At 36.7% G+C, this 15,827-nt stretch overlaps 1 protein-coding gene across 2 annotated transcripts in view; it reads right to left on the bottom strand.

Annotated features, from left to right (window-relative positions):
- Positions 1-15,827, bottom strand: part of ESYT3 (extended synaptotagmin 3) — a 43,925-nt gene that overhangs the window by 23,727 nt on the left and 4,371 nt on the right. The window contains exons 2-6 of one of the 2 annotated variants that reach the window (XM_039323815.1): positions 11,035-11,076; positions 9,551-9,685; positions 8,427-8,503; positions 1,633-1,699; positions 1,452-1,541 (exon numbers count right to left, since the gene is read on the bottom strand). In XM_039323815.1, coding sequence (XP_039179749.1) covers positions 1,452-1,541; positions 1,633-1,699; positions 8,427-8,503; positions 9,551-9,685; positions 11,035-11,076 — 411 coding nt within the window. Of the gene's footprint in view, positions 1-1,451; positions 1,542-1,632; positions 1,700-6,039; positions 7,206-8,426; positions 8,504-9,550; positions 9,686-11,034; positions 11,077-15,827 lie in introns of those variants that run through there. The other variant, XM_039323816.1, reaches the window with a different exon arrangement.

Here is a 15,827-nt window from a genome sequence, read left to right on the forward strand (position 1 = left end):
CATTAATTTTAGTGCAATGAGGCAGAGAGGAAGCTGAGGAAGTTTAAGCCAAAGCAATTTTTGGAACTAATACTATTTTTTCCCTAGTATACAAAATAATTGAAAAGTCAGAGTGATGTAAAGGTCTCTAGAGCACAGTATAACAGCTGTGATCTTATGCATACTGGTGTGATGATAGAGGGTTTCAGATGATGCCTTTCTCTTATCATCCTGTACTTTGGGTACACAGGCTGTACGTTAATCGAAATAGACTACCGATAGATTTACAGATTAGTTGGCTTCTGTAGCTCCCCCACCAGACACCGTTCAAATACATGAAACAATTTTTTTCCCATACTAGAGTTTTAATTTACAGTTGTATGGCAGTTTGCTGTGACAGTGTACTGAATATTTGGGAGAGAGGGAAGCACCAAAATTTGATGGTTCCATTAAGGACACCTAAGAGGTTCAGCCTTGAAGACATAGTCCAGGGATTTGGGGGAGACGCTGACCATTAGGAGTAGAAGTTGTATGAGATGGAATGAAATCCACTCATTAGATAGATTGGTTTACACCACTTGCACCTACATGGAGAAAATCAAAATCTCCTTTAATACAAAGCAAGAAAATTGGAGAAGAAGTTACTTTCTCAATAGGTTAGGGATGGACTGAGGCAGGGGTACTGCAATCTGGCTCACCTGAAATGACTTATCTTCATCCTGAGGCAAGCTGGCAGCACACACATGCCCTTTTAGAAATGGTTTCAGATATGTGAAACTCGTGCTGAAGAAACATGTGTTTTGGCTTAATGTTTATTGATTTAAATGGCTCTTGAAAACCCACTTGGTTCTTGAAAGTTAACCTGAATAGAATTTTTTTCTTACACTATTAAATGTTGGGTTAATTATTTTTAAATGGTTTCATTTTACTTTAATAAGGGCTACTACTAGGTTACATAATATTCTAAATTGCTCTTTCAGTGCTGATTTTATTCCTTAAAGTTTTCATACTTCTATTTCTATCAGTGAGCTATCATGGAGGGTACTTCCTTGAAAAGCTACAGTGAAATATTTGGAATTAAATTAACCTAACTTATTAAATACTACTATCTCTGAACAGTAGTATGTTGGCATGCTTTAAAAAGCTATCTTCCTGTTTGGTTTGGTTTGGTTTGGTATTCTTTGTTTAAAATGATGTTTGGGAAGAAGAAATAATCTTCCTTATTTCAGAAGAACTTTCTCAAGTCTATTATAAAACAAACTGACCAATGTGTAAATCAGCAGTCCTAATCTGGAAGTTCACTATTTCTAAATTGGAAAAAAAATGAAGAGTGCTAATTTGTTAATTTGACTTATAAATTAAAAGTCTTCTCATAAAATTTGTTGGTTGGAAAATGTGCTACCAGACTCCTGGTTAGTCTAACACAGCTGTCCTCTTTCTATTTCTATAATGGTGTATCAGAATTGACTTACAGGTTTCTGTAGAAAAAACATAGTTACAGCTCCAACAAAGGGTATATCTGTCAGAAGGGGCTCCAGAATTACTCGTAACGTTCCATGTAACTGCAAAAAAAAAAAAAAGTTGATTTTTTTCCAGGAAAGAAAAAAATAGGAAATATCTAAAAAAATGTTTCATAAGTTGTTCTGTATCTACCTGTAGTCCTTTCACTCCTACTTTAAGCTTGGAGAGCTCCATGTGAATTTCACAATCCCCTATATAACTGAGAAGGTGTTTCAATTAGCAAGGTATTAATTAGGAGGGGGGAGAACAAAGTAAAAGACAAAACATTGTATTTTCTTATTAATTTAAAGGAATTTCTTATATTGTAATAGTATGAGATGAAGAATAAACTCTGATTTAAAAGGCATAATAGGAGTATGTATGAATACAGTTTTAGACCAGAGATACTATATTACATCACATTTGCTTTGTGAAGCAGATAACGTATTACAGTACTTTATTTTTTATTATGCTAATGTTTTTCTGCTACATATAGCGTAATAAAGACTTTAACATTTATTCAATTATTTATTTGGGCATATCAAGTAATATATTTGCCAGATTAACCCAATTTCCTTTATTACTATATAATTTTCAGGAAATCTGGTAAATTTGATCAATGTACAGTATCTATGTTTGTGTACGTATACAGTATACATATGAATGCATAAATACACATACGTACAAATAGACATCAAGAATCATAGTGAAAATGTATCTACTTTTCTCCTTTGGTTGCCTTTTTTGTTAAACAATAAGATATCATGCATTAATATCTTATTATTTTTATTTTTTCCTGCCATAAAAATCCCTTAGTGAAAAAGGGGTAGAATAACTGTACAGAATTTACTAATTGCAATAATCAGAAAACACTCTGGAATTACAAAGAAAGATAATGACCCATTCAGATTCAAGCATTATACTGAAATGAGATTAACACTGCTTCATAATAGGGCTCCAATGACATTCTACAAATTGTAACTCCTATTCTTGCTGCTTAGCATCTCAACAAATATTGCAGAGAATTTGTGACAGGAATAGCAGTTCACACATAAAATACCTAAGAAAGGTCACTCACTGGTTAATCAAAGTTTCCAATCTTTACACTGTATCTAACATCAAGTATACATGCACATGAGTTTATATTGGTTACTTCAACATATTGCAGATAAACAATAAACTGTTATCTAATAAATAAGATTCTTGCGGCTTGATGGCAACAAAACTAATTCATTTGAACAGCAAAATAGATGGCTCATTAAATAAATAAATACATACATACATATATAAATTTAAAAAATGATCACCAATACGTTGTTCCATACAAATTCCATGTTACAAAACCCCAACTGTACTGAGCCTTTACACACAAAAGTTCTTTCTTTGTGGAGATACAAGACCATCAAGCATGAACTTTTAAATTTGAATGTGTTATAGGAACATTTGGGAATCCAAAAAGCACAAAGGCATTGTCATAAATGTAGCACTGTCTTACAGCCAGGCCCATAAATAGGAAGGACTGTAGAGCCTTCCTATTTAGAGGCCAAATCTCTTCTGGCCTCTAAATGTTTCCAGTTGAATAGTATGTCCAACTGAATGACTCAAAATAGTTTGCCCAATAATGTGGCTCAAACAAGTAGCCTCTCATCTCCAGTTCTTTGCCTGTCCCCTTCAAAAGTTTTGGTCTAGTTACAGAGCTATTTACAGTCACATTTACTTTCAGTCTTTGCTAATAATGCACTGTCATGTCATAGTGAAAGATGGGAAGCATTTCCAAGAAAGAAGCTAAGTCAAATTTAGTTGACCTCCCATGTCACAACATCATGGAACTGTTTAAACTAAGTATGCATTTCCTGTGTGATCCTTTCTGCTATCAAAATGTTTAACAGAGATGTCACATTCTGCTGTCAAACTGTTTTTGCATTAACCCGATGACAGCATGCTTACTGGGCTCCTGCAGCCTTCTAGAATGTAAAAAGCCTTACTTAAGATTGTTTTGGTATTCTAAGGCAGCAAGAAGTAATAATTTCCTTTAACACACCATTCAAAGTGTACTTGCAATACAGTAAAAGATGTTTCAGTGATCAGTGTCCATTAGCAAAATCTAATTTTATTTTCTTTTTGGAAACTTCATGATTATTTTTCAAAAATAATAATGTTTGCCTGTGTAACCAAACAAAGCAGATGCAAATAAGTCTAATGAACATAAATAATTATAGAGTCTTTGGTGCTCTCTGGACTTGGTTGTTTGTTTGGGGACATTACCCAAGTAAATAACATCATCAGTACTAGTGAGTGTGGGATTTGTTCCCTGTTTATATAAAATAGGTTGCCCTGCCAGTTTTGGTGGGGATATGGTTTTCTCCTTAGTTCATTGATTAGGGTAATGTTTTCTGCTTGATTGTTTGTCTGGTGTTAATCCCATTGCACAACTGCCAACTATCTGTTCCTATGTGCAGAATGAGGCAGAAAGTCAGCATCCCCTGCCTTATCTTAAAAGTCAAAAGGCCCTAAACGGAGACACAGGAAGGATGGAGATGGTCAGCTATTTCTCCTGACATCATCAGTTCTGACGCAGGAGACTAGGTTACTAACATGGTTGGGTCTGGGAGTTGAAATCCATATATCTGGAAGGTCCCAGGCATACATGGCAGAGTGCTGGGCACATGCATGAGATATTTCAGTGGCATAAGTGGCATTGAGGCCTCGGTGAAATGAATCTGAGTTCCCACCTCATTTGCTAGATATAAGACTATGGTTTTAAAGTCTTTTGCAGGCCAAGAACATACTTGAAGATAAGTTCAAGATATGTTTTCCTGGTTGTATCTACCAACCTACTAAAGCAGACAGGGACAGCAGGGGGATATTATTGTTTTTGTTTGTTTGTATATTGGGTTCTAGACTCCTGCGAGTCCCTTGGACTGCAAGGCGTTCAAACTGGTCAGTCCTAGAAGAGATCAACCCCGACTGCTCTTTAGAAGGCCAGATCCTGAAGTTGAAACTCAAATACTTTGGCCACCTAATGAGAAGGAAGGACTCACTGGAGAAGGGCCTAACGCTGGGAAAGATGGAGGGAAATAGAAGAAGGGGACGACAGAGAATGAGATGGCTGGATGGAGTCACTGAAGCAGTAGGTGTGAGCTTAAATGGACTCCAGAAGATGGTAGAGGACAGGAAGACCTGAGGAATGTTGTCCATGGGGTCGCGATGGGTCGGACATGACTTCGCAATTAACAACAACAACAACAATATTGGGTTCTTATTTTTGTAAGCCAGCCAGAGTCATTGAGAGTCAGTGGGTGGCCATACAAATTTTCTTAAATAAATAAATAAAACTTTCCTTGGCCTTTGATTGGCTGGCTAAAAATAAACCAAAGAGTGAGTAAGGTGGGAAAAAAGGGATATTAAATTGTATTTAATTAATGGCACAGGGTCTCCTGCTTAAGCAGGGGGTTGGACTAGAAAATCTCCAAGGTCCCTTCAAGCTCTATTCTGGTTGAAGTTTAATGTCTTCATTAAAATTTAACACTTAATCCAAGAAATTAGAATTCAAGAATTCTGAGTAACAGCAACTATAAAAAAAATAGGCAAACATAATACAGCAGGGGTTCTCAACCTCGGCAACTTTAAGATTTGTGGACTTCAACTCCCAGAATTCCTCAGCCAGCAAAGCTGGCTGAGGAATTCTGGGAGTTGAAGTCCACAAGTCTTAAAGTTGCCAAGGTTGAGAACCCCTGTAATACAGGAATTCTAGCTAGCACTCTACTTTCAAATGAGACATCTAATTTAAACCATGACAGCACAACTTCCCACTTTTTCAATTCTTTTCCAAAGACAGGACATCTGCATCTCTTTTATTAGCATGCAAAATAACTTTCACTGTTAACTGTTAGTATTATACTCTGTGTATTTAATAATTTTCTCTTTCCCAATAAAAATCACAGTTCGGTGGCAACATCTGTCAAGCCTGCAGAAACTACACCCATAAGCTTGGAGAAATGCACACCACAGTACAATAGAAATGATTTCCCCTGTATTATCTCTTCTAGGAAAGGTTCAACAAAACAAATATGCATATTTCATAAGACTGTATGAAAAGTAAATTCCGCTGAACAGACAGTTATGTGCTGAGTGCCATCAAAGTTGATCTTCCATCTTCAAGCAGTGAGATCACATTACCAATACAGAGAACAAGGAAATAAATCATGTGGCTATATAATAAGTTGTGGATCACTGAATGTAATGAAAGCACTTTTCACAAATATTTGAACAAGGCAATATTGAGAGATTAAGCAAACCAAGAGAGTGTCAATTATAAGTAGCAACACACTCAGGTTTATATGTAAAATAGCTATAAATATTGCACTTGCCTGTATAATAATCTAAACTACTTAAGATAAGCAAACATTGTAATGTGATAAACTAAATAATGGGGAAACAAGCACCTATAATGCTGTTCTAAGAGGATGTTGGTAGTTTGTCATGTTGCCCCCATATTTTCATATTAGCAACATGCATCTTGTTATCCCTGACAGTCTAAAGCACAGGTGTCAAACTCACCACGTCACGTGACGTGTCGCAACATATCGTGACTTTTTTCACATTGCCGGAGCTGGGATGGGTGCAGCCTCTGATGCAACCGGCCCGTGGGCCAGCAGTTTGACACCCCTGGTCTAAAGGAACTAAAGCAGTAATGAGTCAAGGAAGCAATGTGGACAATGCATAAGAAGGTGGCTTGACGATTTGAATAGCTCCACCTTTTTTCTCAGAACTGGAGGAAGAACTTAGCACCTGCTCCCAATCAACATATAAAGATGTGTCCTCCAGGATGCCTAACTGGATGAGCTGGTTTTGAATCCTTTTCCCTTGACTAGGCATCCTCTGTGAATCATGCAGGATTGTGGATTCCTGACAAACAAGACAGGTCTATTTGCAATAGAAAACTACGTTCTCACTCAAACTCTTAAGTGAGAAAACACCCATATCACTTTTTCATAAAAGGAGCCAGAAGAGAAATACTGTAGCTTTCTCCTACAGCCAAATAGATTACTCTCCTGATGTCAACAATGCATGTTATAAGGAGGAGGTTTGAAAGTATTCAGGCAGTACTTAGCTAAACATGGCTTCATTGAGTTCTATGTTTTTATATATTCAGGGCACCCAAGGACATAAACATACAATATCACAGATTCTTACATGCACAAAGTTCAAGGCAAATGGTATTGGCCACTACTATTATTACTTATTAATAATAATTACATGCCTAATCATCAATCTATTTCTAGACAGAAGCACAATAAACTTTCCACTTCAGAAGTAGTGACTTTTGCTGTATTCATACCTAAGATTTTTTTTAATGATTCTGTTCTTGTTTCAAGATATTCATTACATCTTGGTTTAATCAGATGCATATTCTCTGCTAAACATGGACTACGTTGAACAAACTGCAGGCATCCAATCAGCCCATTTTTTCCTATAAATATAGCCTGCAATCATTATCCTTCTTGGATAGTCTCAATCTAAGTTTCCCCATTTGAAGCAAACACTCATCTTTGTTCATTTGTTTGCATGCTGTACACTTAGAGAAACACCTCTCTAAACTCATGTTCATCATGCTAAATGTGCCTTTGCAGGCCACACGGTACCATAAGTTGTCTCTATTTCATTTTTATAGCATAGTATCAAATATATTTCTAGGCATTTAACAAAGTAGACCACAACTTACTTCTTGGTAAACTAGAAAAATGTGGGATAGACTCACCACCAGATAGATTTGTAACTGGCTGACAAATCATACTCAATGAGTAGTCCTTAATGGTACTACATCTACACAGAGGGAAGTAAGCAGTGGGGTACCACAAGGTTTCATCTTAAGCTCAGTACTCTTCAATAACTTCATAAATGACTTAGATGAAGGGATAGAAGGGGAACTCATCAGATTTGCAGATGACACTAAGCTGGCAGGAACAGCCAATACCCCAGAAGATAAGCTCAGGATCCAAAAAGATCTTGAGAGACTTGGACAATGGGCCTTATCCAACAACATGAAATTTAATGTGGAGAAAAGCAAGGTTTTACATCTAAGCAGGAAAAACCAAAGTCACAAGTACAGATTAAGTGAAATTTGGCTCAAAAATAGTAATTGTGAGGGCCACTTTAGAGTCCTAGTGGACCATCACTTCAACTCGAACCAGCAGTGTGCGGTGGCAGCCAAAAAAGCGTATGCAATCATTAGTTGCATAAACAGAGGCATAGAATCAAAATAACATGAAGTATTAGTACCATTTTATAAATCCTTAATAAGACCACACCTGTAATACCTCATCCAGTTTTGGTCACCACATTACAAAAAAGATGTTGAGACTTTGGGGAAAAAATGTAAAGAAGAGCAACTAAGATGATTAAAAGTCTGAAAACAAATATGTATGAAGAATGGTTGCAGGAATTAGGTATGGCTAGTCTAGAGAAAAGGACTAGGGGTGACATGATAGCAGTATTCCAGTATTTGAAGGGCTGCCACAAAGAAGAGGGGGTCAAATTATTCTCCAAAGCACCAGAAGACAAGACAAGAAACAATGGATGGAAACTATTCAAGGAGAGAAGCAAGCTGGAATTAAGGGGAAACTTCCTAACAGTGAAAACAATTAAGCAGTGGAACAGTTTGCCTTCAGAAGTTGTAGATGTTTCATCACTGGAGCTTTTTAGGAAAAGACTGGATGGCCACCTGTCTGAAATGATATAGGATCTCCTGCTTGAGCAGGGGGTTAAACTAGAACACCTCCAAGATCCCTTCCAGCTCTATTCTGATTGATTCACTTTAGGAAAAGCAAAGCAATCATTATTAACAATAAGATGCACAGAAAACTTCACTGTTCACAGATTATTAGGAAGCCAATTGTGCGTTTTCCCAATGATAAACCATAAGAAACAATGCAGTTCTATACTACCATATCTGCAAGTCCAGGATTACTTGTCTTCGATTAACTTCTTTGGTGTAGGTTTTCACTCCTTTAATTTTAGGACACTGAAAACAAAGCACACAACAGTATTACTGATGCAGCAATGAGAAATATATCAATAAGAAAGCCCCATTTATCTTAGCACAAATATAACAGCCAAACATCAAGCTAGAGCTATTGTAATTTTAAAAAAATCTGCAGAAAGAAAACAAAACAATGGGCAGGAGAGAAAGATTACAGAGTATTTTCTAATCTGCTACCCTTCAGAGATATTGCAACTAAACCTGGTATCATTTCCAGTCACCAGGGAGTTCAAAGATTTTTCTCCAACACATCTGGGAGGCATCATCTGGGGGAAGGCTGTGCTGTAATGCAGACACTAAGTTTGCGTTTTAAAATTCAAACAGCCAGAAATGTTAGCTGTTGAACTGAACAGAAGGAAACTCGAAATTTAAAAACTTCCAAGAAAACAGAAATTCTCATTCCAATTTAAGATTACTGAACAAAATTAAGTCTTTAAGTAATTGAATTGACAATGCAAAACATTTTCTTTCAATAGTATTGTGTGCATTTTTTAAATAACAAAGCAAAGGATCTTTACTCTTTTTATATTAATAAAACTAGTGAATAATGAACGGAAAGAGGATTTTTTTTAACCATTGATAACCCCGATAAATACAGACTACTTGACAACAACTAGAACAGGGTGGGAGAAAACATAAGAAAAGTTCAGAGTACTGCTTCCTACCGTAACAGGAGTTAAATTTTAAAGTTGCAGCATCTCTTTGTTATCTTTTTAATGCTAGCATCTTGAGGACAACCAAGTACAATCTGAAAGATTCTGAGAATACAGTACCTATTTTGAATATAATGGACAAAAGTTCACAATCCTTTTGCACAAACATCTATTCTTTATTACCCTACCTGCACTTTTATCTTTCAGTCAAGTAACTTAAGGAATGGGTTTGAACAGGATCATTTTATTGCAGCTATTATTAATAAAATGAATATCATAAATCATTGTATCTATCTTAAGCCTAAATGAACACAGAAAATACACTCATGAAAAACTAGTTTGGATGTGACAGTCATTTTCAAAGGCATCGCCTTACCTTATCTCCAAGATGGATTCTAGTAAATGTACATGTTTTCAGATGTACATTCTTTCCTCTGATTTTTGGTTCAAGGATTTCCTTAAATGTTTTTTCCATAATTGTTCCAAAATATGGCCAGAACTGTTCAACAATCTATTCATAAAACAACAAAAAGCTAAAATCACCACTTGTACATTACCATTGTTTACCATTTTTATTTTGAAGACAAAATGCCAACTTTGGAAATGTCTTTATGCTTCTAAAGTGATAGAACACACACTCTTTAGATGAAAATGAGCAGGTTAAATATTGTGGTATTTCTGAATTCAAACTGATAGTCTTGGCATATTACACACCAGATTTAACTGGCTGAAAAGAAGAAAGCTTGCATAATTGATGTGGCAATAACCAGGGGATAGTAGAGTAGAAGACAAAGGATTGGAGAAGGCCACAAAGTATCGAGATCTGAAAATAAAAGCTAAAAGATTATGGTGGTGGACCCCTGATTATTGGTATACTGGGTACCATATCAAAAAATCTTGAACAACACTTAGAAAATCTGCACATTGACAAAATTTCCATCTGACAATTACAAAAGGCCATCCTGCTTGGATCCGCACTTATGACACAGAGATACATCACAACACCCTAGGTTCTTGGGAAGAATTGGATGTGTATGAAGGCCAACACCAGCTAAAGAACTGGCAGCTATGATTTCACATTGTTGGGACAAGATTAGAAGATTCAGAAAAAATGATTTTCAAGCTTAAAACACACATTTGACAATACTGCTTTAATTTAAGCTGTGAATTAGATTCCTTCATGATTTCCCTGGGTTGCGTAAAATTTCCCAAAGTACTGAATAATTTTCATGCCAGGTATTCATTCTCTCCCTCTCCTCCCCCTCTTCTCGCTACTGCTATGAACTCCTAACATAACATTAGACCCTGTAGTTCAATATTTCACTTTTCCTCCGAATCTAATATGTAAAACTTATTACTTGGACATGGGGACATTTCATTCTATATGTCATATGAGATCAAAGTCTGGTGCTGATGACAACTTTTCCAGTCAGTTTACAGCAGTTTGATTGACACTGAGGATATTGTAGATTTGGGCCGGCAAGGAAGAGTCAGATGATTATAGAATAATTACCAGTTTTACGAAGATCTGCCTAAGAAGTTTCAGTGCTGAGCATATATTATAACATAAATGCTATGTCTAGTTAGTTTTGGTAACAATGATGGCTGCACAATTTGTTTTGGAGGGTTCCAGGCAAAGGCAGATGGCAATGTTTTTCAGCAGAAGAGAATGTCGATCAAACAAACTTCAGGGCAAACCCTGAACATGATACAAATGATACCCAACTTACCCCAGCCACTTAACTAGAGCAAACAAGCTTATTCACGGGTGATTCAACAGCCAAGTTACAAAGCAAACTTTGAAGCAGAAACATTTCAGCCTTATGCTTATCATGCTATAATTCATATCCAATGCCTTACCTTGTTCAGCCATTCTACCCGCTCAACATCTGGGAAGTGCACCTGTAAAGCAAGGCAAAGAAGAAATGAGTGAAAATTGACTGGATTATGAGAATTACTAAGCAAGATGCAAGTAAAGTGACAGGACTAACAAAGGACTATTATAAAGGACTATTATATAGCATGATTACATAGCAATACCAAAAGAGTCCCTTCATTTTCAGATTTAGATCCATTATGAGACAATTACATTTACAAACAGAGCTCCATGCTGAAAACGGAAGACAAGATTAATTCAGCTCAAAGAAATAGCTATAGCTTTTAGAAACAGCAACATTTTATATACAAGCAAACTAATTTCTGCTTATTATCTTGATGTTCAGGGGGGTACTTTTTATTTTATGGGAACTTAATTATTAGTTGTTCCAGAAACAGGCAATCAATCAATCAATCAAATCCAAAATTTAGTTTGTGGAACTTCCAGTTAAAAATCAATTAAGCAATATTTCTGAAAAACACTTCTGTCTGGCAGCTTCTTCTTCTGAGAATAGTCAATTGGAGTAAGTCAACCAACTATCCAGGAATCATGACAATGGCATCTATAGAAGCCCACAATTATCCTTAACATGCAATCCAAGTTCTCACACATTTAAGGGTGGAGATTACTTAAATACTGGGATTTTTTTACCTTCAATTTTTGTCACCCACGCTAATGTGAAATAAAGTGATTTATTTTGTCTTGTTAGTTTTATGCTAACTCTTCATAGTAAACCAGATTTATTGTACAGATAAAATTTGCGCACCTCAACTTATTAAAAAGTGAGCAACAATAAAGGCCTATTTTGTATTTTCATTTTAAGGTAATCCTAGTAAGTAAAATTGCTTTTCCCTAAAGTCTGTGATCAAATATCTTAATTAAAAGGGCCATGCATTCTTTAAAAAAAATTAACTGGAAGTCTGATCTAAATTAAGATTAGAGGATAATGTTTTTGCTTTTAATTGTATTAAATATTACAATTAGATAATTGTTAAGATTTCTAAGTGCCACCGATAACATACCTCATTATAAACAAACTTATGTAGCTTTAAAAAACAAAAGGGAAAAATAACAACTTTTCTAAATAATATTGATATATTGGAAGTGCTTCACAATCAGTGTTATTAATTTCCCTGTGCTTCTAAGTTTCCATTCACTTCATGAGTAAAATGTCACACTAAGTCCTTGGTTATAGAAAAGGAAAGGGCTCCCTCTGTGAAAGAGATGGATGTCTTTAAAATTTGATACATAATAAATAAAATTAAAAATATGATGAAAGTACAAATATAATTCATAAATAAAAGTATTATTACCAAAAGTTATAACATTATGTATCCTTCCTACACTGCATGTACTTTTTAGTTGAGGGGATAATTGTAATTATGTCCTGAGCTTGATTGATGGAGCAGGTGCAGGAAGCTGCACTGAGACCTTGGCAGACCAGGTGGTCTGCTGAGCCAGACAGGCTGTCTTGGAGTTACTGAGCATGCATTTGAGTGGGAAAATATGTTGCATTCATTGGCTGACAAGGCCCCAGGATGAATGTATTTTGTAGAGTGTTCTGTTTAAGCCTGAATAAAGAAGTACCTGTTTGTTACTTTGCCTCGTTCAATGCCTATCAATGCGCGAAATAGAACAAATAGTATATTAGCTTACAGTACAAGCACTCTCTAAATTAGAGATCCTAGTTAATATAGAATAGTCTGAGCATATTAACCCCCAAATGGCCAAATTTTCCTGCTTTGTGTCCTCACCATTAATAGGGAATGCTGTATATAGCACAGGTATAACTAAGGCTGATAACCGAATCTCCTCTGCCTGCCTTACTAAAAAGCATTTTAGAAAAGTCTTGACTGAGCAAAATCATGAAAATACAGAGGTCAATATTTATGGGTCCATTTGGTGACTTTGTTACTCTTTCTGCACTTTGCATAACTTGCTTATCCTGAAAATATGATGAATATGAACTCTCTCTCTCTTTATGTGTGTGTCTCTGTGTGTGTGTGTACACTTACACAGATATGTATATATCACATATATTTAAACATATAGTGCAGGTAGTCTTTGACTTATGTCTGGTTGTTTAGAGACAGTTCAAAGTTATGATGGATCCTAAGTATTTTAAGTTTCGAAGTTGCAATGTCCATTCCATGGTCACATGACTGCACTTTGGGTGTTTGGCAAATCGGCCTGCATTTACAGCCATTTGCAACATCCTGCGGTCACATGAGTAATTTACAATGTTTCTCCCCCCCCCCCCCGGAAACTAGTGTTTATATCCAGTTCTTGGAAAAATTGCCCCATAGTGAGCAATGACTTCAGTTAATGACCACAGCATTTACTTAATGACCGCAGTGTCATAAAATCAGACATGGTCACATAATGGCCTGCTTTACAACAGTCACAACTTACTTACAATTGAGCCGAAATTTTGGGCTCAATTAAGGCTGTAAATTGAGGACTATCTACATATTATGTGAGTAAATCAGATAAACGTGAGGATATATGGTAATAAAACCAAGGAATTTATGCCTACATGGCTAGTAGCTTTAGGAGAAAAATAAAATAAATGGCAGGTTGAGATCAGTTCAGTAAAAATGATAATCACACACTAGCAAATCCTGCAATGTAAATTGCACAAGATTTGCAGGGGAATATGCATCTTCCTTTTTTTCCCACTGCAATTCTCAAAGACATGCTTATGACATTTATAAGCTTGGTTCCATGTATAAACATATTAACATCATATACAATATAATTCAGACTCAGACAAGGTGGGGGAAAATCTCAATATGAGCAAAGCTGACGTTAGATGTGATGTGGGTATTACAAGTCTTTTGATGGGAGGGATAGTCCAACAGGCAGTGGAATTCAGGAATTAAATTCAGTACATCTCAGTGGTGGGATTCAGCCAGTTCGCACCAGTTTGGCAGAACCGGTAGCTAATTTTTTGTTGCCCAGGCCCAGAATGGACTTCTGGAAGCCGCATCCACAAAGTGAATCGGTTGTTCATATACCATATTTTTCCATCTATAGGACGCACCCTTGTATAAGACGTTCTGGCAGGTGAGTTTCTCTGCGCTGATCAGCTGTTCGGCAGAGCACCAAACAGCTGAGCCAGCAAATCCGGAAGTTCAGCTGGCCGACGATCTTGCTCCCTCCCGCCCTCCCATTAGTGGCAAGCCCACAGGGGCTTGACACCTGCACCAGGTGGCATGGCAACCCACACAGGCATGCCCTGGGCTGCGGAGGTTACCATTATTTTTTCGTGTACAAGACGCACCTGATTTCTGAACAGGGTGTTTGCAGGAAAAAATAGTATCTTACACACAGAAAAATACGGTAATTGAATCCCACCACTGGTACACCCTGTTTTAGAGATCCATGTCTCCCTTAAAGAAATGGCATTTCTCATTATCACTCTATTTTATAGGAATGCCTGCACGGACAGTTAGCCTCTAATCAACCTAGGCAGTCTCTTGTTCATGATCAGTTATAGAAGCATGAGAAAATTACAGGTGTAAGCAGAAATGGCAATCTCTTCACTGCCACAGTTTCCTGTTAGTCAGTAAGAAAGGTCATTAAAGGGATGGAACCACTGCAAGAAGCAGTCAAATGCTACTGGTCAAGACCAGTGCCCCACTCCCACCCTCAACAATAATTTTGGAGGGAGAGACCAGCTTTGGTCTGCTTGCATGGGAGAAGATATAACCAACCAAGCAAAAGTCACTGTATCCTGTCTTAGTATTAAGTGTACTTCCACCTATCAGGTATCTGGTCTAAGCAAGGAGGAAACAAACCTGCCTTCAATGGTGCAGTGATTCACACGAGATTGCTTTGTAATGCAAAACAAAAATGCAAAGTAAATGAAATGATGAGCCATGTCTGATTTACAGTACTCTAGGTATTTCCTACTCAGCCTCAGTGTTACTCACGTGTAACAGAAGAGCAGAGCAACAGAAAGACTTGACCCCTAAGGCAGTTTTAAAGAGTGTTTGTTAGAATACCTGATATGAACTGATACAAATATAGGCTTAATCTGTACTTCTATATGGTTTACTCAGTCACACAGAGTCCAAGCTTCATTTTGTTCTTGATCTCACCCATGACTTTGTATCTCCAGATGGACTATCCAGGCAGAATTGGACTATGCCACTCACGATCTTAACTAGTTCATAACACAAGCAAATATTTATCACTGCTGGTATACTATAAAAGAAAAACATGCATAAAATAACCAGGTGTTTTGTGATAATTCCAGTGAACCAATGTGACTTGTCAAACTTTGTTGCTTTTTATTCCAAGGAAAAGGGCCCCTCTATTGTAGGTAAGCATCAAAACCTTTTAAAATACTAGGCGAATAGTTCACTAGTTGTTTGCAAGTCCTGGTCTAAATGGATCTCACTGAAACAATTATTCTTTATTTACTCTACACTAACATTCACACTAATGGTGTAATGGCTATTGTATTGTTTCTGTGTAATTGGGAGAGGTCAGGAAGAGGCATTCTGTTCTGAAAGTACTACGTGCTCAGGTTAACGAATTCAACAGTTCATAATTGGCAATAATACTTACCTCTTTCCTACATAGAAGCTTTTATATAGGAGGAGAAGCTGTACTTAACCTTTCACGTTAAGTTGGCAGAAAAAGAAGAAATACATTAGTAACTGGCTAGGCTGTTTTCTAAGATGAGAAGTATTTGGATCAGTTAGGATTACAAAATCTAAGTGCCAAATTTACCATGTGCCCGGTGCTTGAGATTTAGGTAAACCCAGGA

The sequence above is a fragment of the Crotalus tigris genome, unplaced genomic scaffold (assembly GCF_016545835.1).
Source record: "Crotalus tigris isolate CLP2741 ecotype Arizona unplaced genomic scaffold, ASM1654583v1 scf7180000024282.1769268, whole genome shotgun sequence".
NCBI lineage: Eukaryota > Metazoa > Chordata > Lepidosauria > Squamata > Viperidae > Crotalus > Crotalus tigris.